The sequence below is a fragment of the Staurois parvus genome, unplaced genomic scaffold (genome assembly GCF_062004578.1).
Source record: "Staurois parvus isolate SC_StPar_1 unplaced genomic scaffold, SC_StPar_1.0 ptg000018l, whole genome shotgun sequence".
NCBI classification, from domain to species: Eukaryota; Metazoa; Chordata; class Amphibia; order Anura; family Ranidae; genus Staurois; species Staurois parvus.
Window position 1 is genome coordinate 23,346,136 of NW_028317814.1, and position 25,678 is coordinate 23,371,813.

The 25,678-nt window shown below is 43.9% G+C and overlaps 1 protein-coding gene across 1 annotated transcript in view; it reads left to right on the forward strand.

The window, feature by feature from the left end:
- Window positions 1-4,307: 4,307 nt before the first annotated feature.
- Window positions 4,308-25,678, forward strand: part of TEDC2 (tubulin epsilon and delta complex 2) — a 90,748-nt gene continuing 69,377 nt past the window's right edge. Inside the window, exons 1-4 of the mRNA XM_089683077.1 lie at window positions 4,308-4,380; window positions 7,994-8,063; window positions 11,397-11,495; window positions 24,042-24,097. Coding sequence (XP_089539203.1) covers window positions 8,035-8,063; window positions 11,397-11,495; window positions 24,042-24,097 — 184 coding nt within the window. The 5' untranslated portion in view covers window positions 4,308-4,380; window positions 7,994-8,034. The remainder of the gene's footprint in view (window positions 4,381-7,993; window positions 8,064-11,396; window positions 11,496-24,041; window positions 24,098-25,678) is intronic.

A 25,678-nucleotide genomic window follows, 5' to 3' on the forward strand; every position in this document is an offset into this window, starting at 1 on the left:
TTGGTGTTGTGTTTGTCCTGGGCCCTGTATCTGTCCTGCATCCTGTTTCTGTCCCTCTGTACTACGCTGCTTGTTACCTGTTTTGATCTCTGGCTTGTGACCCTGACCATCCCTCTGCCTGACCCTCTGTACTACGCTGCTTGCTACCTGCTGAACCTGGCCTGTGACCCCGACCATTCTCCGCTTGCTCCCCCTGTACCTACCTGCCCAATTGATATTGACCCGGCCTGCCTGACGACGCTTGCTTGTATGTACTGTTATCTGTGGGTGGTTTGGTTTGGTTTGTTTGCACTGTATTATGTTTAGTATTGCACTGCGTTTATGTTTGTATGGTTAGTGTTAATAAATTGTATTGTTTATCACATATCTGAAGTCTGCGTTTCCCTGCATCAGTCACACACCTCTGGTCATACCTGGGAGCCCTGACATCATCTCTGCTGATGGAAACCCTAGTCTACAAAACTTGAATGAGTGATCATGGAAATGGCAAACCTCTCACTATTGGACTCAGTAGGAGGTTTCAGACAAAGGGAGTAGCATCTGCCGATGTTATTTTTTTTAGCTGCTTGGTTGGATCCAAAGCGGGAAATTTACCAAATAAAAACGCAAGACAGCCACCTGATCAGACGTCTTTACTCATTAATCATAATTTATGGTTTGCTCATGACAACATTTGTGGCACCAATGAGACTATACAAGGACCACAAATGGCCATTTATCACAATAGATGTGCAATAAACTGACAATCGTACCATTACATAGGAATTAAAGTGGAATTCAAGCCTAACACTAACTATTCTTATATATGTTCCCTCCCCCTCTTCTTACTTATCCTGCCCACCCTTTCTAAAAAAGATCTGCATACTTACCTTGTTTTGTTCAGTCCGATCATGTGATCTAGCAGCTCAGGCTCCCTTGTGTTAGTGAATGGACGGCTGCAGGGAAGAGGAAGTAATGCTGACACCAACTGGTCCATGGGAGCCTATGGGTGGAGTCCCTGTTCCGGGAATTCCCAGCCGTTGTCAAGTGCTCCATGACACAGGAGAGCTGGAGCTGCAGGATCACGTGACCATCCTGCACAGAGTTGATTTTGGCTACTTTGCCAGTGTATGGCCAGCATAAGCCTGGGCACACTAGAGTGACATTTCCTAGAATGTTGGTCACCCCATTCATCATTTATTTGCTAGTGATTGTACAATGGAGTGCAGCATTTAGTATTGATTAACCGCTATTAGTCACACAATGCTCCAAATTTCAAGGAATACTAAAAGGCATTTCTTCTAAATAAAGGGGTTACACTTTCCAGGCTCCTCTTCTGGTAGTCCCCACTGGTACTGTTGGCCCGTCCATCCTTTGGGTGCCTCCTTTAGCAAACAGGATGCTAAGGAGGTACCAATGAGTGTGTGCTTGGGTCATGACTGAGGCTGTGTGCATCTATAGACACACACGGAGCCAGTAAGCCACAACCTCACTCCCTCCTTACAGTAGTTTGACTGATGGCAGCTGTAGCCTACGGCTCCAGAGTCCTTGGTTTCTCCTGTGATAGACAGAAGTGAGAGGAGCGGTGCTGGGGTTGCAGAATCACATGACTGGAACAGAGCGGACTAAAAATAGGTAAGTATACAGACTTTTTTTCTTTTTCTACAGGATGGGTAGGAAGAGGGAACATTCTAGGAATAGACTTTTAGACTTTTCTTCCACACAAGTGGTTGTAAAGGCTCAAGGTTTTTTACCTTCAGGGTAAAAAAAAAACCTTATGCGTGCAGCAGCCCCCCCCCCCCAAATACTTACCTGAGCACAATCCTGATCCAGTAATGTGCATGAGAGCCTTGGCTCTCTGGGGACTCTCAGTGGCTCAGGAGTGAGCCTGCTTGGGTGCCCCCATAACTGGCTGCCTGCAGTGGGGGCACTTGGAAGGGCCAGGAGCGCTGACGGGGCACCGGAGAAGAGAAGGATCGGGGACGCTCTGTGCAAAAGCAGGTATGACATGTTTGCTGTTTTTTTTTGTCATTGTCTTTATCACTTTAATTGACAGATTGCATTAGAGTAAAAAAAATAAAAGTTTAGACTTCAGAGCTATTCTAAAGTGGAACTGAAGGCAAAAAAAAAAAAAAAACTGCACACAGGCAGGCTCTTTATCGCAGAAAAGACATGCAATGCTCTTATGCAATAAAATACACGTACCTGCCTGTTTGCAGTCCCATCAGAATGTCCACTGAGCTGCGCATGCACAGCTCAGTTTATATTCTAGCACACCGCCATTGTGTCAGGATGACTGCACTCCCACGCATGTGCGTGGTATCATCTTGTGCCAGCCAATCCAAATGCCTGAATAGTAGCACCTGTAAGAGCCCAGGGAGAAGATGCCGACGATGTACCTCGCAGGTGCCAGATAGCTGCGGGAACATTCACATAGCGCAGGGCGGCTTCACAAATGAAAGCGGCCCTAGCGGCTGGATCGCTTTCCATAGTGGCGGGAGAAGATGGGGATGACGATGTAACACCCCCTCCCTGCAGCTCACCGGTGTTTTTCGGGCTTCCCGTTAATACCAGCCGGTCCGAGAGACGATCCAACGGTCCAGCCTGCTGAAGATGGTGGCAATGAAAGACTCTATGGTCTTTGGTTGGTTCTATTATGGAAGACTGGAACGACATCATGACGTCACTTCCAGTCGGCAGCCGAAGTAAACAAATTTTTTTCTTTAAAGCAAAAAAAATTTTTTTTCGATCTTTTGCTTTTAAAGGCAAATAAGAGATTTGGGGTCTTTTTGACACCAGATCTTTTTATAGAGGACCTGTCATGCATGTTTCTATTACAAGGGATGTTTACATTCCTTAAAATAGGAATAAAAGTGAAAAAAAAAACTAGAGGGACAGTGTAACTAAAGAAAAAAATCCCACTGTGCTCGCATGCAGAAGCAAACGCATGCTTAAATCGCGCACGCATAGGTAAACGGTGTTCGCAGCACACACGTGAGGTATCGCCGCGATCGTTAGAGCGAGAACAATAATTCTAGCTCTAGATCTCCTCTGTAACTCTAAACAGGTAACCTGTAAACATTTTTAAAGCGTCACCTATGGAGATTTTTCAGTACCGTAGTTTGTCGCCATTCCACAAGCATGTGCAATTTTAAAGCGTGACATGTTAGGTATCTATTTACTCGCTGTAACATCCTCTTTCATATTTTATGAAAAATTGGGGCATTTTTTTTAAATTTACTAAAGTGTATTTTCTTCAAAAAAAATTGCATTTGAAAAACCACTGTGTAAATGCCATGCATAAAAAAATGCAATGATTGCCATTTCATTCTCTAGGCTCTTTGCTAAAATATATATATATATATATACACACACATACACATATATATATAATTATACAGTATTTATATAGCGCCAAAAAGTTTGCTCAGCACTGTACATTATAGTGGGGGACAGTACATGAGACAATACAATACATGAGGGGTTCGAGGGCCCTGCTCCTTGGAGCTTACAATCTAGGAGGGAGGGGTATAGTGGTACAGGAGGAAATAGCTGTGGGGGATGGAGTGGTAGGAGGAGTGGAGGAGATCGGTTGTTAGGTGAGGGCGGGGTAGGCGTCCCTGAAGAGATGGATTTTCAGGGTGCACCTAAAGGTGAGGAGGGTAGGTGACAGCAGGGGCGGACTGACCATTTGGAAACTAGGGCACTGCCCGAGGGCCTGGGGTCAGTAGGGGGCCCCATAAGATGCCCCTGGTACCTTTTTCATAGGCTTTTTTGAGTTTGGGCAAGGACACAGGGGCCCCATGATCCCCTATTGCCCGGGGGCCACATGAGTTGTCAGTCCGCCCCTGGGTGACAGTCTGATGGATTGGGGTAGTTTGAGGGTTATAAGTAATTTTCTAGCAAAAAATACGGATTTAAACTCGTATATAAAACTTCCCAGAAAATGCTTAGTCTTCAAGTGGTTAGAAAAAATATGATGTTTCGGGGTTCTAAGAAATTTTATAGCAAAAATAAAAATAAATGATTGTTACATGTGAACAAAAAGTGTCCGGTCCTTAAGTGGTTAAAGTGATCACACGTGCCGTGCCAGCCCCAGCAGTCCGGTAGGCAGGATGTGCCGGGTCCGTCCCTGCGATCGCTGCTTCAGCCTGGAGCCACCAGCACGCTAAAGAAACAAAAAGAAATCCCGCCTGTGCCGCTTGTAGTGTGAAGAGGAAGCTGATTGGCCAGCTGTCATGGCTCAGCTTCGTGCTGCCATCCTCTGATTGGCGAAGGCGGGTTCGGCGTCTTCCTCTTGGTAACAATCACTAGGGAGGGAACTCACTCATTTCCTGCTTCCTCTTCTCCCGGGCTGAGCGCTGAGTTCCCGGCCAGAGCACGTCCATCCGCCTGTACCGGGTAATACACCGAGCACCGATCTCCTCTCTATGGGACTTTCCTATCAGTAAAGTGTGTAGTCCTAGCACAGGGGGGGGGATACACGGGTGTAGTGCAGGCAGCACTGATCACACCCTGCATGAGCAGAACCACCAAGATCAGCAAGCAAATAAAAGTCTTTTACAGCAAAACTTCAGTTCCCCTTTAATTCCTAATGGCCCCACTGTGCACCTTGCTCCTGGCTAACGCAGCGCACGAGTGCAAAGTACTGCGCATTTTAGTGTGGCGAGATTTTTAGCGACTTGAACTCCGAAAGTTTTTACCTTCCTTATGACCAGGGCACCTTTGGGTGTTTGGCACTGCGCTACTTTAACCACTTGCCCTCCTAAGGATTTACCCCCCTACCTTCCTGACTAGGCCATTTTGTTGCATTACTGCGCTGCGTTACTTTAACAATTGCGCGGTCATGCAATGCCACACCCTAATTAAAATTCCGTCCTTTTTTCCCATGAATTGAGCTTTCTTTCGGAGGTATTTAAGCAAAAAGAGACCGACAATTTTGAGGAAAAAAAAACAATATCTTGTACTTTTTGCTATTATACATGTACAATAAAAAAATCAAATGTCATAAATTTAGGCCAAAATGTATTCTGCTCCATGTCTTTACTAAATAAAATCCCAATACGTGTAAATAATTTGGTTTACATGAAAGTTATAGCGTTTACAAATGGCGGTATGGATAATGGTATTTTTTTTTTCTACTAGTAATGGCGGCGATCAGTGACTTTTAGCGGGACTGCGGCGGACATTCTGACACTGGGGGGAACTAACTTGGTGTCACTGACACACCAGTGACACCAATACAGTGATCAGTGCTAAAAAAAAAAAAAAAAGCACTGACACTGCACTAATGGCACTGGGGAGGAAGGGTTAACATGAAAGGCGATCAAAGGGTTAACTGTATGTAGGGAGTGTTTTACTGGGGGGGGTGTTCTTCACTGTAAGCACACTGATTGGGATGGCTGTACTGTGCACAGCCATCCTGAGCAGTGTGCTCAAGCTGACAGGGAGGAAGATTGTTTGTAAACAAAACAATCTTCTTCCCCGTCGCAGATGCTCGGCAATCACCAGGCGCTGGTGGGTAATTACCGGCTGGGACCCGGTGATTGATGGCTGCGCAGGGTGCACACCCTACCCGGAAATGTAAAGTGACACATATATACATGATTCTGCACACGGGTGCTGCCCTGTAGCAGTATATCTGCTATAGGGCGGTCCTTAAGCAGTTAACTGGTAATTGCACAGTCATGCAACACTGTACCCATAGGAAATTTATATCATTTTGAAAATCCATTTTAAAAAATACAAGTGAGATGGATGGATGGAGGAATCTTCCCCACTAGGACATTGTATTGTGACAGAGAGGAATATACTGATCAGCTCTGCAGCTGATTAGCCATAGGCACTGATCGAATGAAAGTTTTCCCACAGCCCCATTCGAGAGAAGTAGATCAAACAAACAAAATTATAGAATTTTTTTTCATACAAATAGAGCTTTCTTTTGGTGGTATTTGATCATCACTGGGTTTTTTATTTTTTATTATATAAACAAAAAAGTGTGATCATTTTTAAAAAAATAACTATTTTTACTTTCTGCTATAAAACATCCAAGAAAAAAAATAAAATTTCTTCATAAATTGTGGTCAAAATGTATTCTGCTACATGTTTTAAAAAAAAATCCCAATAAGCGTTTATTTATTGGTTTGCATGAAAGTTGGAATTTTTATTTATTTTATTTATTTCAGGTACTTATATAGCGCCATCAATTAACGCAGCGCTTTACATATATTGTACATTCACATCAGTCCCTAACCCTCAAGGGGCGTACAATCTAAGGTCCCTAACTCACATTCATACATACACACACTAGGACCAATTTAGACAGGAGCCAATTAACCTACCAGCATGTCTTTGGAGTGTGGGAGGAAACTGGAGTACCCGGAGGAAACCCACGCAGGCACAGGAAGAACAACTGGGTCTCGAACCAATGACCCTAGTACTGCCAGGCGGAAGTCCTAACCATTTAAATTGTCCCTAGTATGTATGTGTATGTATGAATGTAAGTTAGGGACCTTAGAGTGTACACCCTTGAGGGTTTGGGACTGATGTGAATGTACAATATATATGTGTAAAGCGTGGCGCAAATTGACGGCGCTATATAAGTACCTGAAATAAATAAATTTAGCCACTGTGCTTTATATTTTATACTAGTAATGGCAACGATCAGCAACTTATAGTGGGAATGTGATAGTGCGACAGGCAATCTGACACTAACTGACACTTTGTGGAAACTGGCTAACTACCAGTGACACCAATACAGTGATCAGTGCTAATACTATACACTGTCACTGTACTAATGACACTGGCTGGGAAGGGGTTTACATCTTGGGTCAATTTTTTAAGTGTGTGCCTAACAAGTGTAATGTGTGCACAATGTGCTGCTTTTTAGTAAAAATCTTTTTGTTCCTTCTCCCTGCTTTGCAAAGAGATTGTTCCCTCTGTACAGAGCCCTGCGTTGCTTGTCAACACAGGGCTCTGGACTGTGATTGGATACAGCCGATCAGCAGGTGCCGGCCATGAATAATTGGCCAGGATGTGCTGACAAAGTCGGCGCACGTTGGCGTGCACCCTGTACCCAGGAGAGGCCAGCAACATACAGGTACATCGCTATGCCGCCCGTCCGCAGTACATTGCAGACATTATGTATGGCCCAAATCACACCGCATCCGCACCAAAAAGGTTCAGGACTCTTTTTTTTTTGTCCGCACTAGAATCGGATCACATGGGTATTAACACCCATGCGGTCCGATTCTGCACATCGCACCGGATTTTGCGGACCGATTTCGGGATGTTGTTAACATACACACCCGCAGCGGTTCACATGAACGGGGTGCGATTCTGATGCGGTGCGGAATTCACACAGAAACCGCTACGAATTCCGCACCGCATTGGTGTGAACCTGGGCTAAAGCTCCCAAACACCCAGATGTGAATGGGTCCGGACTTTGGAAACAAAACGCATCCCTTTGGCATCTTCCAAGTAGGATGTGCCTTCACCTACATCATCACATCTTTGAGAACACAGGCAGGCATTTAGCCCTGTGCAAGTCTTGATATTATTGGCTGCCACTATCTTTGCATGGAAGGCTTGGCTGTGCAAATCAAGCACCATCCTGACCGATTCCCTTTAAAACTCTATTCCTCCTTTACAGGCTTACTTATTGAGGTGATCTGGGTCAAACGCCAAACCTTCTTGTCTGCTTTCCTTAGTTGGAAACAAATGTTGACCCTGAATCTTTTTTTTTTTTTTTTCTTTGGTCCTCACCACTGCCATTCTGGCCTAGGCCCTGGTCCTGCGGCCTCCTGGGATACTTACATCACATCTTCCAGGAGGCTGCAGGACTGGGCCCACAAGATTTATAGAGGGGGCACATTTACATTTTGTTCATAAAAGCACATGCATGTTATATTTTACGTTTTTAAATATTCAATATATTAAATATATTTTTTGCATATGCCCAACTGTCACAGGTTCTCTGAATATTATGATCATCTTAAGCTTTATTTGTCTTTAGGAGGTACATATGAACATTTCATACCAACACCAGAAAATTTCATGATGTTGTCTTCAAGGGCCTCACACAGGTAAGAATTCAACAGTTTGTCATAGTTATGCAATGCAGATAGAGGATTTATACATTTCACTGTAAGAGTCACATGAATATAAATGTCCTTAGATAAAAACATTTATTATAACAAAGAAAACACCATATATTGTCTGCACTAGATAGTTAAATCGGAGTTCCACCTGAAAAAATAAATAAATAAAAGCCAGCAGCTACAAAAACTGTAGCTGCTGACTTTTAAAGTACAGCCACTTACCTGTCCCTCGGTCCAGCAGTGTCCTCACCACCACTGGTTTCACCGGCCGTCTTCTCTCCCTGGTGCTGGCATCTTCAGTGTGGGCGCCCGGCTGTGACAGACTACCTAGTGTGCATGGACACATAGGATAACATTAGCAGCTTCTAGAGGCATAAAAAAGCTAAATGCCTCTAGAAATGCCACAGCGTTTAGGAGCATTTAGAGTTTTTTTTCTGCCGGAAAAACAAATGCTTTCAAAAACACAAACCAGAAGGTTTTTTTTTTTTTTCTACCTCTAAACGCTGAGCTTAAAAAATGCCTCTAGACTACCTAGTGTGCATGGACACATAGGATAACATTAGCAGCTTTTAGAGGCATAAAAAAGCTAAATGCCTCTAGAAGTAGCGTCATTTAAGCCAGTGTGCATGGACCCTAAAGGTAATGAAACCTTCTGCATTCAGCTCCCAGCCCCCCTTATACTTACCTGAGCCCGATCTCGATCCAGCACTGTGCCTGAGAACATCGGCTCCCTCGTCATTGGACAGAGAGGTAGCAGCCATTGGCTCCTGCTGCTGTCAAATCTTGTGAGGATGGAGCAGGAGTTAGAGCTGAGTGGTGCTCTGTGTGTCAATAGCTACACATTGCGGCTCAGGACCGAGCCTGCACAAGTGTCCCCATAACGAGGGGCTTGCAATGGGGCACTCGGCAGGGGGGAGGAGCCAGGAGCATTGGTGGGGACCTGAGAACAGTAGGACTGGGGCTGCTGTATGCAAAACCATTAGAGACGTTTGTTGTTTTAAAAATAGGTTTACAATTGCTATAAAAATAATCACAACCCTTTACAACATCTTCCAGGCGGTAGCAGTGTCCCCCTAATCCCAGAGCCTTGGTGCTGCACTGGACAGATGGCACCTACTGCCTACTCAAACATACCTTCCTTGCACAGGGAAGCTGGACATGCTTTATGACATCACCTAGTTACAGCTGACATGTTTCAAGTGTTTACAGCTCTCTTTCTCAGGGCATTAAAAAAACACTAAAGCATCCTCCACTTCCAGCCTGGGAATTCTGAATACAGATCTTATTAGGAATGATGGCTGTAGTTTTAGGCAAGCTTTTAGCAGGCACTAATAGGAGCAAGCACTGTGCAGTATTGCCCAGAAGCAGGGGCGGACTGACAACTCATGGGGCCCCCGGGCAATAGGGGATCATGGGGCCCCTGTGTCCTTGCCCAAACTCAAAAAAGCCTATGAAAAAGGTACCAGGGGCATCTCATGGGGCCCCCTACTGACCCTGGGCCCTCTGGCAGTGCCCGAGTTTCCAAATGGTCAGTCCGCCCCTGCCCAGAAGGAAGCAAAATCTGCATATTTAACAAGGAAATGTGACAGCCCAGTATTATTAACCACTTTTATGTACATGGGCCGGACGGGAGCAGTGCAGGAGTGGGTTGCCGTTCATAAACATACAAAAGAAAAAATGGTGTTGCGCTTCCCTATACAGTTTCTAAATAAACTTAAAAGGCATATTATTGCATACATATAAATCACAGATGAATTCTAACAAAAAATGGTATACACATCAAAAACTGATAAATAACTTGTGAAAAAGTGCAACCAATATACATATATGTATAGACAACAAACCACACACTGACGAAAAATAGTGAACCACTAAACATACATCCCTTAAAACAGGGAAAAAAATGTGACATCAATCACAAATAAAGTGATAGATCAATGGCATAAATGATACCTAGAAAAAAGTGCTGTGTCCAAACAACTCACAACTGACGTAAATAAATAAAAGTGAGACTGTCAGGATGGAACCCGACTCCAAATACAACTTTCGGACCACATAAATGTGCTACAAAAATAGTGATGTGACAAAATATGTGATGAAATCCCTAATTGGGATTAATTTATGTGAACACAAACACAGAAATAAGTGCAACAACACTTATAACACAATGTGCTGAAAGGTAATAAAAACCACAGCAACAAAGAAAAAAAATAAAATAAAAACTAGAACCACGTAATGACACAAATGTGCCACTAAAAGATATGATAACAATAAAATAAACGGCTCCCACATTTACAGCATGTGCGCACTCCCTGGGAGTGGGCGGCACCGCGATCCGGTGCCTACTGTGTCCTCCAGACACAGTGGAACACCGATCGCTGTACGGGACCTCTGTATGAGATCCCGATTCATGTGATCACTGATTGGCCAATCAGTGATCATATGAATAGTATTAAGCAAGATGTCATTTCCTGACATCATTGCTTACTAGTGAAATCTGTGAATGATCACGGAGGTCACATGGTACAATGCTATTCACAACAGCCTTGTACCATGTAACAAGCTGTGACCAATCACATCTCTCACAGTATTTCTCAATGGCTGCAAGAATGCAGCCATATAGAAGGAGAAATTATTGCTTTTACAGCCTTTATGGGTGTAAAAGCAATCCGTGTAAAAAAAAAAAAAAAAAAAAAATCTCCTCACCCCCCACAAGTAGTACAGTGTCACTATGGTGACACTGTACTGCTAGGGTGACAGTATGTTAGAAAAAAAACATAAATAATAATATAAAAGAATAAAATAAAAATTAAAAAAACAATTATTATTTTGTGTTATAAACTAATTTGGGTTATTTATTTTTTTTTTTTACAAAAAAGATAACTGAATAAATTTTGGCCAATATTTATGAAGAAAGATTATTTATTTGCAAAGTTTTATAAGAAAACACTTTTTCAAAATTTTTGGACTTGGCAAAAAAAAAAAAAAATCCCAGTGGTGAATAATATCACCAAAATAAAGTTTTATCTGTCTCAAAATAAATGCTAAAAAATTCATATGTACAGTGTTGCATGACCGTGCAATTGCCATTCAGAGTGTGCTAGCACTGAAAGCTGAAAATTGGCCTGGACAGGAAGGGGGTGAAAGTGTCAGGACTGGAAGTGGTTAATGTGCATGACTGTACCACAAGGTAAGAATAGAATACATACAAGTATCTCCTTAGATTGCGTATTGACTTTGATATTCTATAAATGCATCACATAAATGTCGTCTGTTGTAAATCACACGTCTTATATTCTTCCTCTGCTGATATAACAGGTTGCTGTCCCTTTTGAATCAAGCCCTTCATAGCTGCAAGGAAGAAGAGAGGCAGCTTGAAGAACAGATGAGGCAGTACCGCAAACTCCTGGGTGACTGGTATGCATAAAATCATGAATGACTTGTAGACTTTGCGCAGCTTTGGAGGTTAATTATTCTGCAGTACCTCCCTAAGGAAACATCCAATGGATATCTATAGAAATGTGTGCAAGAGTTACAATATCGTATCATATCTGGAGCTCTTCTGTACTGAAGGTCAGCTTCAACTCACACCAATCAGCCATAAAATTATAACCACTGATGGGGAAAGTGAATACCATGGATTATCTTGTGACAATGGCACCTGAAAGTGGGTGAGGTGTATTAGGCAGCAAGTGAACGTGTTGTCCCTGAAGTTGATGTGTTGAAGTTAGAATAAATGGGCAAGCGTAAGGATTTGAGTGACTTTGACGAGGGCTAAATTGTAATGGCTAGCCACCTGGGTCAGAGGAACTCCAAAACCACAGCTCTTGTGGGATGGTCCTGGTCTGCAGTGGGCAGGATCTACATGGTCCAAGGAAGGAGAATCGGCAAAAGGGTCATGGGTGATCAAGGCCCATTCATGCATGTGGGGAGTGAAGGCTAACCCTCGGTTTACAGTACGGTTGCGTTTCCCAGTGCGGGCGGCATGCCATTAGAACAATGGCACCTGCCCGCGGGTCCGCATTTCTCTGTGCGGGTGGTGCGGCTGCATGGATTTTCATGTGGATCTGCAGCGTTGTTCTAATGGCATGCCGCCCGCACTGGGAAACGCAACCGTCCTGAGAACCGAGGTTCCCGCGCGAGCTGCGTTTTAAATAGAAGTGCAGAGACTTCTTCCCTACATGTCACGGGGCACGGGAGTCCATTCAAATGAATGGGCTCTCGTGTCCGTGCAAAACACGGCCTGCACGGCCGCATGTATGTGAACCGGGGACAATAGAAGAGCTACTGTACCTCAAATTGTTGAAAAAGATAACACTGGTTGTGATAGATTTTGTGTCGGAACATTGCAATTTGTTGTATATGGGGCTGTGTAGCCCCGGACTGTAAGGGTGCCTATGCTGGCTCGTGTCCACAGCCAAAAGTGGCTACCGTTGGCCTTTTGGACCACGGAGCATTTGAAGAAGGTGCCTGGTCTGATGAATCCTGTGTTTTTTGTTTTTTTACATCATGTTGATCACCTGGTGCATGTGTCTCGTTCACCTGGGGAAGAGATGGCACCAGGATTCACTATGGGAAGAAGGCAAACCGGCAGAGGCAGTGTGATGCTTTGTCTAGTGGAATCCATGCCTCAATGGGTCACAGCTATTTTAGCAGCAAGTGGGGACCTACTCAATATCAGGTGGGTGGTCATGTTACAGCTGATTGGTGTACAGTATGATCACCAGGAAGAGGTAATGGTAGGATCCTCCAGTTTAATATGTAAACAGGGGTGGACTGACCATTCGAGCACTCGGGCACTGCCCGAGGGCCTGGGGTCAGTAGGGGGCCCCATGAGATGCCCCTGGTACCTTTCATTGGCTTTTTCATAGGCTTTTTTGGGTGTGGGCGAGGACACAGGGGCCCCATGAGTTGTCAGTCCGCCCCTGTATGTAAATATGCATGTTGTAATGATGTTCCACAGATTGCAGATCTTGGAGGCACCTACACATTCTTTGCATGAAATCTCAGTAGCCTAATATCTTTAGCTACTTTATAAAGAAAATTACAACCATTCCTTTATGAATCCTGGGTTTCCCTACCCCATCATGCTATTGATGTCTATCTATTGTCCAACAATGTGATCTCACTGGTCAGTCGGAAGGTGCCGGGTTCAGGAATGGATGGGTCTACATGGTGGCCATATGCAGGCTGTGGTTTGTGTCATTTGAACAGCTCTACAAAGTTTGAGTCTACTGGGGATCTCTATGAAAAAGCTGGAAATGCATACAGGAACCTGGAAGGGGCTGACATACAGATCTGCAGCCTATTTACTGTTATTACCTAATACCATTGGTTTGCTTTGAAGGTGCAGTTCAGTGAAAATCAAAAAGAAAAACCTTACTAAACCCACAAAAGTAAAATCAGTCTGTATATGCAGTATATTTTTTTATATTTACTAAAAATAATTGCATTTCCATGTCCTGTGTACTGTGGGAGACCGGATATAGTGAATACAGGGTCCTGGGAGACCGGATATAGTGAATACAGGGTCCTGGGAGACCGGATATAGTGAATACAGGGTCCTGGGAGACCGGATATAGTGAATGCTGGGTCCGGGGAGACCAGATATAGTGAATGTAGGGTCCGGGGAGATCAGATATAATGAATGCAGGGTCCGGGGAGATCAGATATAATGAATGCAGGGTCCGGGGAGATCAGATATAGTGAATGCAGGGTCCTGGGAGACCAGATATAGTGAATACAGGGTCCGGGGAGACCACATATAGTGAATGCAGGGTCCGGGGAGACCAGATTTAGTGAATGTAGGGTCCGGGGAGACCGCATTTAGTGAATGCAGGGTCCGGGGAGACCGCATTTAGTGAATGCAGGGTCCGGGGAGACCGCATTTAGTGAATGCAGGGTCCGGGGAGACCGCATTTAGTGAATGCAGGGTCCGGGGAGACCGCATTTAGTGAATGCAGGATCCGGGGAGACCGCATTTAGTGAATGCAGGGTCCGGGGAGACCGCATTTAGTGAATGCAGGGTCCGGGGAGACCGCATTTAGTGAATGCAGGGTCCGGGGAGACCGCATTTAGTGAATGCAGGGTCCGGGGAGACCGCATTTAGTGAATGCAGGGTCCGGGGAGACCGCATTTAGTGAATGCAGGGTCCGGGGAGACCGCATTTAGTGAATGCAGGGTCCGGGGAGACCGCATTTAGTGAATGCAGGGTCCGGGGAGACCGCATTTAGTGAATGCAGGGTCCGGGGAGACCGCATTTAGTGAATGCAGGGTCCGGGGAGACCGCATTTAGTGAATGCAGGGTCCGGGGAGACCGCATTTAGTGAATGCAGGGTCCGGGGAGACCGGATATAATGAATGCAGGGTCCGGGGAGATCGGATATAGTGAATGCAGGGTCCGGGGAGATCGGATATAGTGAATGCAGGGTCCGGGGAGATCGGATATAGTGAATGCAGGGTCCGGGGAGATCGGATATAGTGAATGCAGGGTCCGGGGAGACCGGATATAGTGAATGCAGGGTCCGGGGAGACCATATATAGTGAATGCAGGGTCCGGGGAGACCGGATATAGTGAATGCAGGGTCCGGGGAGACCGGATATAGTGAATGTAAGGGTCCGGGGAGACCGGATATAGTGAATGCAGGGTCCGGGGAGACTGGATATAGTGAATGCAGGGTCCGGGGAGACTGGATATAGTGAATGCAGGGTCCGGGGAGACCGGATATAGTGAATGCAGGGTCCGGGGAGACCGGATATAGTGAATGCAGGGTCCGGGGAGACCGGATATAGTGAATGCAGGGTCCGGGGAGACCGGATATAGTGAATGCAGGGTCCGGGGAGACCAGATATAGTGAATGCAGGGTCCGGGGTTTAGTAACACTTTACCATATACATATAACAAGCAGCCCCAGGACAGGACTGGAAAAAAAAACAGTTGTCTCATGCAGAACACAGGCCAGGGTACATTGAGAGTCTTTCTAAATTCAGCAGAGTTGCTGTGTTTGCTGGATGGAATTAGTAGATTGCTGATGCACTTTACTGGTTACATGAAGATGCTCATCCCCCTTCCCCCTGACTTTCTGGCCTTTGGGTGTTGGAAATATCACACAGACTTCAGCAGAACGTACACCTAGTGTGTAAATCACATATTACAAACTCCTCTCTCCACTCATTATTTGAAATCTTTCCCTGGAAGTGCTTTTTCAGAATGTCTCCACAATATTTGAGATTTGTGGGTGCTACCAAGTTTAATGGCATGCTTTTTATAGCTTTTAAAAACTCCAACGTTGAAATATTTCATTTGGCGTGATCAGTGGCACTCACGTGTTTTTGACAGTAGTGTCAGCTGATGTTGGCCCACCTCACTCCATATACTGCATAGAATTTGTAAAGTGGTTGTAAACCCTTTCATATATCTAGTGAAGTGACTGGCCTCAGGTGATACACAGTGATGAAACAAATCCTCTTACATAGGTTGTACCTGGACAGGAGAAAAGTGTTTGCTGTGTTGGATGTACCTGTTTATCTGCAGCCCTCTCTTTACAGCTGTTCAAAGTCCAGAATTTTTAAAGCTTGTCTGAACTTTCAAAAGACAGGAGGTGAAGAGCTGAGGTTACACTCTACAGAGCTCAGTGAGTAGAGCTCTGAGAGCTGATTGGAGGGAAGAGACACACCCGCTTTACGCAGAACACAGTAACAGATCTGAGACTGTCAATCACAGACTGTGTGCTGGATCTCCCTCCCTGTCACCTTTTTTTCTGTTGGTGTCAGGAAAACTTGTAAGAAGTGATTTGCGCTGATAGCAGAGGAACAAAGCAGCAGACAGAAATGACACTAACGCACAAAAAAAAAAAAATTGGACAGATGATCATCCGTTTTTTTGGGGTTTTTTTGCATGATAGTCTCGTATTGAAAATGAAGAGGTTACTAAAGTTATGAAAATTCTCATAAGACAGAATACAACTTTGAGAGTGATATAATATACAGTGAAGGAAATAAGTATTTGATCCCCTGCTGATTTGTAAGGTTTGCCCACTCACAAAGAAATGATCAGTCTAAACATCGAATGTTCGGTGTATTGTAACACAGAGAGACAGAATAGCGACAAAAAATTCAAAAGAAATGCATGTCTAACAAATGATGCAGTGATTTGCATGTTCATGAGGGAAATAAGTATTTGATCCCCTATCATTCAGCAGGATTTCTGGCTACCAGGTGTCTTTCATACAGGTAACAAGCTGAAATTAGAAGCAGTCTCTTAAAGGGAGTGCTGCTAATCTCATTTTGTTACCTGTATAAAAGACACCTGTACACAGGAGCAATCAAACAATCAGATTCCAAACTCTCCACCATGGCATTCAAAATCAGCAGGGGATCAAATACCTATTTCCTTCACTGTATTGTTTTGTAATGTATTCTTTCATCTCCAAGCATGCGCAGTCTTGGTCACTCGATTTTTTTCAGACCAATACTGTACTGATTAAACGAAAATCATTAGTTCTGGTATACGAGAAAAATTTGGTGCTTGTTCCTTCGGATAATTTCATATGAACTCTCGTGATCGGCTAACTATCAGATTTTCGGACAATCGCTCTGAAAGTGAGTTTTTCAGCCAATTTTCTTATTGTGTGTACTAGGCTTTGGTGCTCCTAACTGAGACAAGTACACACTATAGAGGGATATGCTTTGTTTATATTTCATATTTACAACCACTTTAACCACTAGCCTACAGGGCACTTATACCCCCTTCCTGCCCAGGCCAATTTCCAGCTTTCAGCACTGTCACACTTTGAATGACAATTGCGCGGTCATGCAGCACTGTACCCATATGAAATTTTTTATCATTTTTTTTGTGACAGAGCTTTCTTTTGGTGGTATTTATTCATTTTCTTAAACCAAAAACCAATGAAATTTTTTTTAAAAAAAGTTTTCTATTAGTTTTTGTTATAAAATTTAGTAAATAAGTGATTTTTCTCCTTCACTGATGTGCACTAATGAGGCTGCACTGATGGGCACTGATAGGCTGCACTGATGGACACTGATAGGTGGCACTGATGGACACTAATGAGGAGGCACTGGTAGGTGGCACTGATGGACATTGACAGGCATCACTGATGGGCACTGAAAGGCAGCACTCATATATGGCACTGATGGGCAGCACTGACTGGCACTGTTAGGTGGCACTGACTGGCACTGTTAGGCGGCACTGACTGGCACTGATAGGTGGCACTAATTAGCACTGATGGGTGACACTGAAAGGCAGCTCACATGGGCACTGATATGTGGCATTGATGTGCACGTGTAGGCACTGATATGTGGCATTGATGTGGCACTGATGGGCACTGGCAGGTGGCATGGTTGAGCACTGACAGCTGGCACTGATGGACACTGACAGGTGGCACTGCTGGGGCTACACAGATCATCAGGGCACACTGATCTTCACTGCTCTGATGATCAGTGCACATGTCCCCTCTGAGGGATGCCGATTACCGGCTCTGCTCTCCTCTCGAGCTGTGATTGGACATGCGATCAGCTGTGATTGGACACAGCTGATCACATGACCGAGCCGACCTCTTTCGGCTCTTTCCGTTGATCGGTGATTAGACACAGCACATCACTGATCGCCTGGAGCCACGCATGCGTGATTTGAGTGGGACAACGTCATATGACGTCCTCCCAGAACAAGAGAACCGCCTTGCGCCCGTCATTACACTATATGGCGGGCGGGAGGCGGTTAAATAAATAACTGCAGACTGTTACAGTAGATGACCCACTAGGAACGGAGGAGACGCAAAGTACTGTGGCTAAATCTCACAACTGGAGTCCCAAAAAGATATTTAACCAGTTCATGATTCAACTTGCCAACACCCATGTACCCATGAATCAGACAGCAGTGGGTTTTGGTAGAGTCGGCTTTTAATTCTGCAGTTTTATTGCCTTTTTGCTGTTTACAGTCATTTCCAATGTCAATCTCTTAGGCTAAAAATAACCACATTTTTTTTTTTGCCCTTGAAAGACTAAATATATAAGCGTACAGATCTTGGCAGCATGTAAATCAGCCAGTGACTGTGTTTAGTGATAACGGAACCAGTCCATTCTAGCTGTACTATATTTAGAAGCTCATCTGAAATGTGTAATAATAATCATATAACAGACAGCAGACTAAAGACATCTATGCTCATTGTGATATGGTTAGAATGGGGGAGGGGGGGCATAATCTGATAATCTGACCCCCTCTTCTTCCTTTTTTTTTTTTGCTTGGATTTCTTGGACATGAATATTTATGTCAGTGCAGAAAGGAGGACAGCCAGACATTTCTAAATCACCAATAATATCATTTTAAGGCTGGGATCACATATATGCGGTGCAGTATATCGTATGTGATTCACACAGGAACCGCACCGCTCCTAGATTGTAAGCTCCCAGGAGCAGGGCCCTCGAACCCCTTGTGTATTGTATTGTCTCATGTATTGTCTCCCACTATAATGTACAGCACTGAGCAAACTTTTTGGTGCTATATAAATACTGTCAGGGTGGATAAAAATCAATGATTTTTTTTAAAAAATCGGATTTTTTTTTATTTAAATCGGATTTTTTTAAATAAAATGCTTTTTGAGGAAAATATATTACCATCCAAAGGTTATTCCATCATGAAATAAAGATTAGTTTTTTAATTATGTAGAATAAGGCTGTATATGTTTAATTTTTTTGGTAAATAAATTCCATGAATCCATTCACAATGTCATGCTCTTCCAGAGGTTTTTGTAAGATTATTGGGCAGTTTCTCTGCCTACAAGATATTATCACAGATGTTGGTTTACTTTTGCAGTTCTCAAAACTGAATTTGACTCAGAGAGATCACATGCCTCTTCTTCACAGCAAAAATGTTATAACATGAACAGAGTTAAGAAAAAGACCTTCATCCTAACTTCTACAAACCTATGAATACAGAATCAACCCCTTCACTGCTAAGTTTCAAGAAGTTCAGTGAATAGAATAGAAACAATATTTTTCTGATTGTTTGGAGTGGAATAGATCTGCACAAGAAGAAAGTGAAACTAAGTGTGAGGAGGAAGGGGCTGATAGTCTAAGTTTCTTAAAATATTTATATTTTGTTTAGCCAAATTAGTTAACAAACATGGATGTTTAAGCAAATCACATATGCTGGAATGTTATTGTTTCAGTTGAATAAATCTATTTAAATTGTTATTATTAAGGTAATGATTATTTTTCTCCTTCCTAAGTACAACAGAAAAGTTATCCAAATATGAATGATTAACCTATTAAACTGGGGATAAAAAAACTAATATGACAAGTTGTTATTCTAAAAATCTTCATCTACTTGCATATTAAAGTTATACCAGCAAGAATTAGTCTTTATGTAGAAAACTAGGATTTAAATCAAGCCTTACTGACTAGTGATTTAAATCAGTTTTATTTAAATCAAATCCACCCTGAATACTGTATAATAATAATAATAATAATTCTTGTGCAAATCACATGCGATTTGTGTGCGGTGCGATCAGAGCTATACATTTTGTATGGCTCTAATTGCACCACACCCGCACCAAAAATGTGCAGGAGCCTTTTTTGGGTCCGCACTAGAATCGGATTGCATGGGTATTCACACCTATGCAATCTGATTCTGCACATCGCACCATGGTTTGCAGACCGCTTTCAGGGTGTTGTTAAAGTTCCAGTAGCTACAAAAACTGTAGCTGCTGACTTTCAAAAAAACAGCCACTTACCTGTCCCTCGGTCCCGTGGTGTGTCCCCCGCAGCCCGTTACACCAGATGTCCTGTATTCCAGGAGGTCGGCATCTTCAGCGTGGGCACCCGGCTGTGATAGTTTGCGGCTTCACATCCGAGTATTCATGTGCGAGTAGCGCTGCGCTTCGTGAATGCTCTTGTAATCTTCTGGGACCTGTCACATGTCCCAAAAGACTACAGGGAGGGAGGACACCTTCCACTTTCGATCACCTAGGTGATTGGACCGGAAGTGGGAGCGGGTACCTGTCAAATTCGGGTACCCGCTCTTCCCCCCCCCCCAAAAGTGGGGAGTGGGGGAGCAGTCCTTAAAGCGGAACTTCCCCTATTGGGTGGAGCTCCGCTTTAACTTAACATACACGCCCGCAGTGGTTCGCATGAACGGGGTGCGATTCTGATGCGGTGCAGAATTCGCACAGAAAACGCTGCAAATTACACACTGCATCAGTGTGAACCAGGGCTGAAGGTGGTGAAAGACCTGCTACCTCCTTGGGATGACTTGGTTCACATCAATGTCTGAATCGCTTCCAAATTAACAGCTTTGCCCTGCTGAATACACCATGCGACTGTTCAAAGACAGATCCACGCAGCTTAATCTGATGAACCGGGTTTATTTATGAATCCCGGAGGTTTATTTATCAAGACTGAGTTTTCACCCAGATTCAATTAAAAAAAACCATGTAAATCCTGGGTGAAAACATTTTGTAGAGCCCATAAATCATAATGCTGACATCGGTATAGGAATGCCATGATGCTTTTCATGCCTCGGCGCTCATTCAAGACTAACCGTTTTGGCGTGAAACGCGTCAAGGCATTCATATGTTATTGATAACATTGTGATTTTGGTTCTTCGGATATTCTACATAAATCTTTCTTTGAGGTATTAGCTTGAAGGCGGTTAACTCAGGGTGTCCAGCGCTCCAATGGCCCCCATAGACATGAAAACAACTGCCTGATGCAGCTGATATTGTCTGTATTGGGAGATGATGAGCTCATGCCTATGGGTACCTATGGATAAAATGACAGTTGTCTGATCTGGCTGATTGAAGCTCTATATATCACCACCCTGAAACTGGTGTTACAAAACCCACAACAGTAAAATCAGTCTGTATATGCAGTAAAGCATGCTTGTTATACTCCTTGTGGAACCTAAGGGGTTAATCATCTGCATTCTGTAAAAAGGCTGTTTGATCCTGTCTTCTCTGACCCTCCCCTTCTTATACTGTCCCCAATCCATCTGCTGATAGAACAGAGCTCTAGGAGTCACTTTTCACATGCTCAACTTAGTGTGTATTGCTAGAGTTTTGTTTTCTTGGGAGGGTGCATGTGATCAGCAAAGGGCTAATGAGCACTGTCCAGACAGAGCGTCAGGTGTTATACAGCCTCATAGGACAAACAAAGCAGAATGAAAACTCCTCCTACAAGCTTTAACCAGTGCTCAGCTGGACACTGATAGAAGTCACTAGACTGCTGTAACTCAGTTTGTATACGCAGTAGAGCATGCTTGTTATACTCATTGTGGAACCTAAGGGGTTAATCATTTGCATTATGTAAAAAGGCTGTTTGTTCCTGTCTTCTCTGACCCTCCCCTTCTTATACTGTCCCCAATCCATCTGCTGATAAAACAGAGCCTTTGGGGCAAGCTGCACATGCTCAATTTGGTGTGTATTGCTAGAGAGTTTTTTGTTTGTTTTTTTTCTTGGGAGAGTGCATGTGATCAGCACAGGGTCAATTAGTGATGTCCAGACAGAGGGTCAGGGGTTATGCAGCCTCATTGGACAATCGGGGGAGTATGAAAACTCCTCCTACAAGCTCTAACCAGTGCTTGGCTGGACACTGATAGAAGTCACAAGACTGCTGTAACTGCTGATGAGAAAAGGTATTTAGCAGTTTATATTTACTATAATAATTGCATTTCCATGTTATGTGTACTGTGGGAGACCAGATATAGTGAATGCAGGGTCTGGGGAGACCAGATATAGTGAATGCAGGGTCTGGGGAGACCAGATATAGTGAATGCAGGGTCCGGGGAGACCAGATATAGTGAATGCAGGGTCCAGAGAGACCAGATATAGTGAATGCAGGGTCCGAGGAGACCAGATATAGTGAATGCAGGGTCCGAGGAGACCAGATATAGTGAATGCAGGGTCCGAGGAGACCAGATATAGTGAATGCAGGGTCCGAGGAGACCAGATATAGTGAATGCAGGGTCCGGGGAGACCAGATATAGTGAATGCAGGGTCCAGAGAGACAAGATATAGTGAATGCAGGGTCCGAGGAGACCAGATATAGTGAATGCAGGGTCCTGGGAGACCAGATATAGTGAATGCAGGGTCCAGAGAGACCAGATATAGTGAATGCAGGGTCCTGGGAGACCAGATATAGTGAATGCAGGGTCCTGGGAGACCAGATATAGTGAATGCAGGGTCCTGGGAGACCAGATATAGTGAATGCAGGGTCCTGGGAGACCAGATATAGTGAATGCAGGGTCCTGAGAGACCAGATATAGTGAATGCAGGGTCCTGGGACACCAGATATAGTGAATGCAGAGTCCAGGGAGACCAGATATAGTGAATGCAGAGTCCTGAGAGACCAGATATAGTGAATGCAGGGTCCTGGGAGACCAGATATAGTGAATGCAGGGTCCTGGGAGACCAGATATAGTGAATGCAGGGTCCTGGGAGACCGGATATAGTGAATGCAGGGTCCTGGGAGACCGGATATAGTGAATGCAGGGTCCTGGGAGACCGGATATAGTGAATGCAGGGTCCTGGGAGACCGGATATAGTGAATGCAGGGTCCTGGAAGACCGGATATAGTGAATGCAGGGTCCTGGAAGACCGGATATAGTGAATGCAGGGTCCTGGGAGACCGGATATAGTGAATGCAGGGTCCTGGGAGACCGGATATAGTGAATGCAGGGTCCTGGGAGACCGGATATAGTGAATGCAGGGTCCTGGGAGACCGGATATAGTGAATGCAGGGTCCTGGGAGACCGGATATAGTGAATGCAGGGTCCTGGGAGACCGGATATAGTGAATGCAGGGTCCTGGGAGACCGGATATAGTGAATGCAGGGTCCTGGGAGACCGGATATAGTGAATGCAGGGTCCTGGGAGACCGGATATAGTGAATGCAGGGTCCTGGGAGACCGGATATAGTGAATGCAGGGTCCTGGGAGACCGGATATAGTGAATGCAGGGTCCTGGGAGACCGGATATAGTGAATGCAGGGTCCTGGGAGACCGGATATAGTGAATGCAGGGTCCTGGGAGACCGGATATAGTGAATGCAGGGTCTGGGGAGAGTGGATATAGTGAATGCAGGGTCCGGGGAGACCAGATATAGTGAATGCAGAGTCCTGAGAGACCGGATATAGTGAATGCGGGGTCCGGGGAGAGTGGATATAGTGAATGCGGGGTTCGGGGAGACCGGATATAGTGAATGCGGAGTCCGGGGAGACCGGATATAGTGAATGCGGGGTTCTGGGTTTAGTAACACTTTAAGGAGTAATAGCCAGTTTGGCAAATCTTTGTGAAATAATTTTTTTTTTTCATAAGGGCTGGTAAAAGAAAGCACCATAGTAGCCCTAGCAGTGTTAAAATACCCCTGCAATGCTCAACACCTAAATAAAGTGATATTGTCTGCAGTGGTAGATAATCATCTCATGGCTATGGGCACCTATGGATAATAAATGACAGTTGTCTGATCTGGCTGGTTGAAGCTCCATATATCCGCACCCTGAAGCTGGTGTTTGTGAAAGCCCACTTGACAAATCTTTGTGAAATTTTTTTTTTAAGGGTTGATAAAATAAAGACTATAATAACACTAGAAATTGTAAACTACCCCTACATACACAACAGCCTAAAAAACTAAGTTCTGCGTGTTTGTTTGTTAATGTAGGTGATATGAGATAGATCAGGTGAGATATCAATCAAGAGAACCAGAACAAGATAAAACCAGTTTTATGAATGGACTCCGTATGTGCTGACGACATCATCATTCTATTGTATTTTGTTTGAATGCAGATGTTTCTGTGGCAATTGCTTCCCATAAAACAGACTCCATATACTGAGGTTATATATTTATGTGCAGCAAATGTCACTGACATATAGATCTAAGTCTGTAGATTCCGCAGTAAGACGCACAACACTCTGTTTTTGTAAAGAATCTTACATTGCCTGATATGTCCGCAGGAAAACTGACAGCTGTGAGGATTTCCATCACGATGAGACACCAAGTGAACCACAAGGTGAGTAGTGAAAATAATCCTTTTAGTCTTCTCTACTGTGAACATGCTTCTGTCTTTCTCTATCAATACACATCTTCTGCATACGTCTTTAAAGATGTCCCTGGCACTACAATAAAAAAGAGTAAAAACAGCAGCACCCTATAAAAGAAGAGATTTTAAAGTGGTTGTAAACCTCAGACACGAAATATGAACAAAGCATATCCCTCTATAGTGTGTACTTGTCTCAATACAGAGCACTAAGTATCATTTCTGTCCACTGCTTCCTTCCTCTGCTGTCAGTATGAATCACTTCTGACAAGTTTTCCTGACAAAAAAAAAAGGTGATGACAGGTGAAGGACCTCTAGCAGTTTGACAGCCTCATCTCTGTTCCTGTATGGAGGGGGTTGTGTCTCTTCCCTCCAATCGGCTCAGAGCTCTCCTCACTGAGTTCTTGAGAGTGTAATTTCAGATCCCTGCTCCCTGCTTTTCAGAGCTGAGAGAACTTCAGGTGATACACAGAGATTAAATAAATCCTCCTGCAGATGTTGTACCTGTTTATCTGCAGGACCTCTCTCCTTTACAGCTGTTCAAAGTCCAGAATTTATACAGCTTGTCTGAGCATTAAGAAAGAAGGGGGTGGGGAGTTGAAGTTACACTCTGCAGATCTCAGTGAGAGCTGATTGGAGGGAAGAGACACCCCCCCCTTCACACAGCACACAGGAACAGAACTGAGGTTGTCAGTCAAAGACTGTGTGCTGGAGCTCCCTCCCCTGTAACCTTTTTTTCTTTTGTCAGGAAAACTTGTCGGAAGTGACTCATGCAGATGGCAAAGGAATGGGGCAGCAGACAGAAATGACACTTGCTCTGGATTGAGACAAGTACACATTATAGATGAATATGCTTTGTTCATATTTCATTTCTGAGGTTTACAGCCAGTTTAAGTTGACCACATACATACACAGATAAAGGAAAACAAAAGCATTGTCTCTTTAACTGCTTGCGTACAAAGGAGTGGACTTTGATATGCATATCATGTTTGTTAAAGCAACCTTACAAGTAAAAAAAGCAATGTTTTAACAACATTTTTACTTTTTAACACCTTATTTACCCTTCATTAACTGTAATCACCCCTGAATAATATCTCCTCCCCCCCCCCTCCACCCCTTTTCTCACTTTAGCTATTATTTTCTTGCCTTTTTTGTAACTATTAATAGTAATTAATTTTTTCATTTTTATTTATTTTGTTAATGGTAGTGTGAAAATAAAAATGCACAATTGCAAATTAACTGTAAATAACCTCAATGCTAGAACTGTGGCAGAAACATAATTGGAGTGTATTAGAGATTCTGTGTATAGCTCTACAGAACAGACAGTGCACAGTTCACATGTGTTTACCAGCTGCTTCTCTGCTAACAGGAAACAGGAACTTTTATTATAGAGAAAAGACATAGAGTTTGACCATTGATGCAGCTACAAACCTATAAACACTGCCATCTACAGGTTGAAGAATATATCACTACGGAAAATTGATACTGTTGTAGTTGTACAATTAAATATTAACATTGTATTCTAACAGAGTTACACCAGGCACGTGATACTTG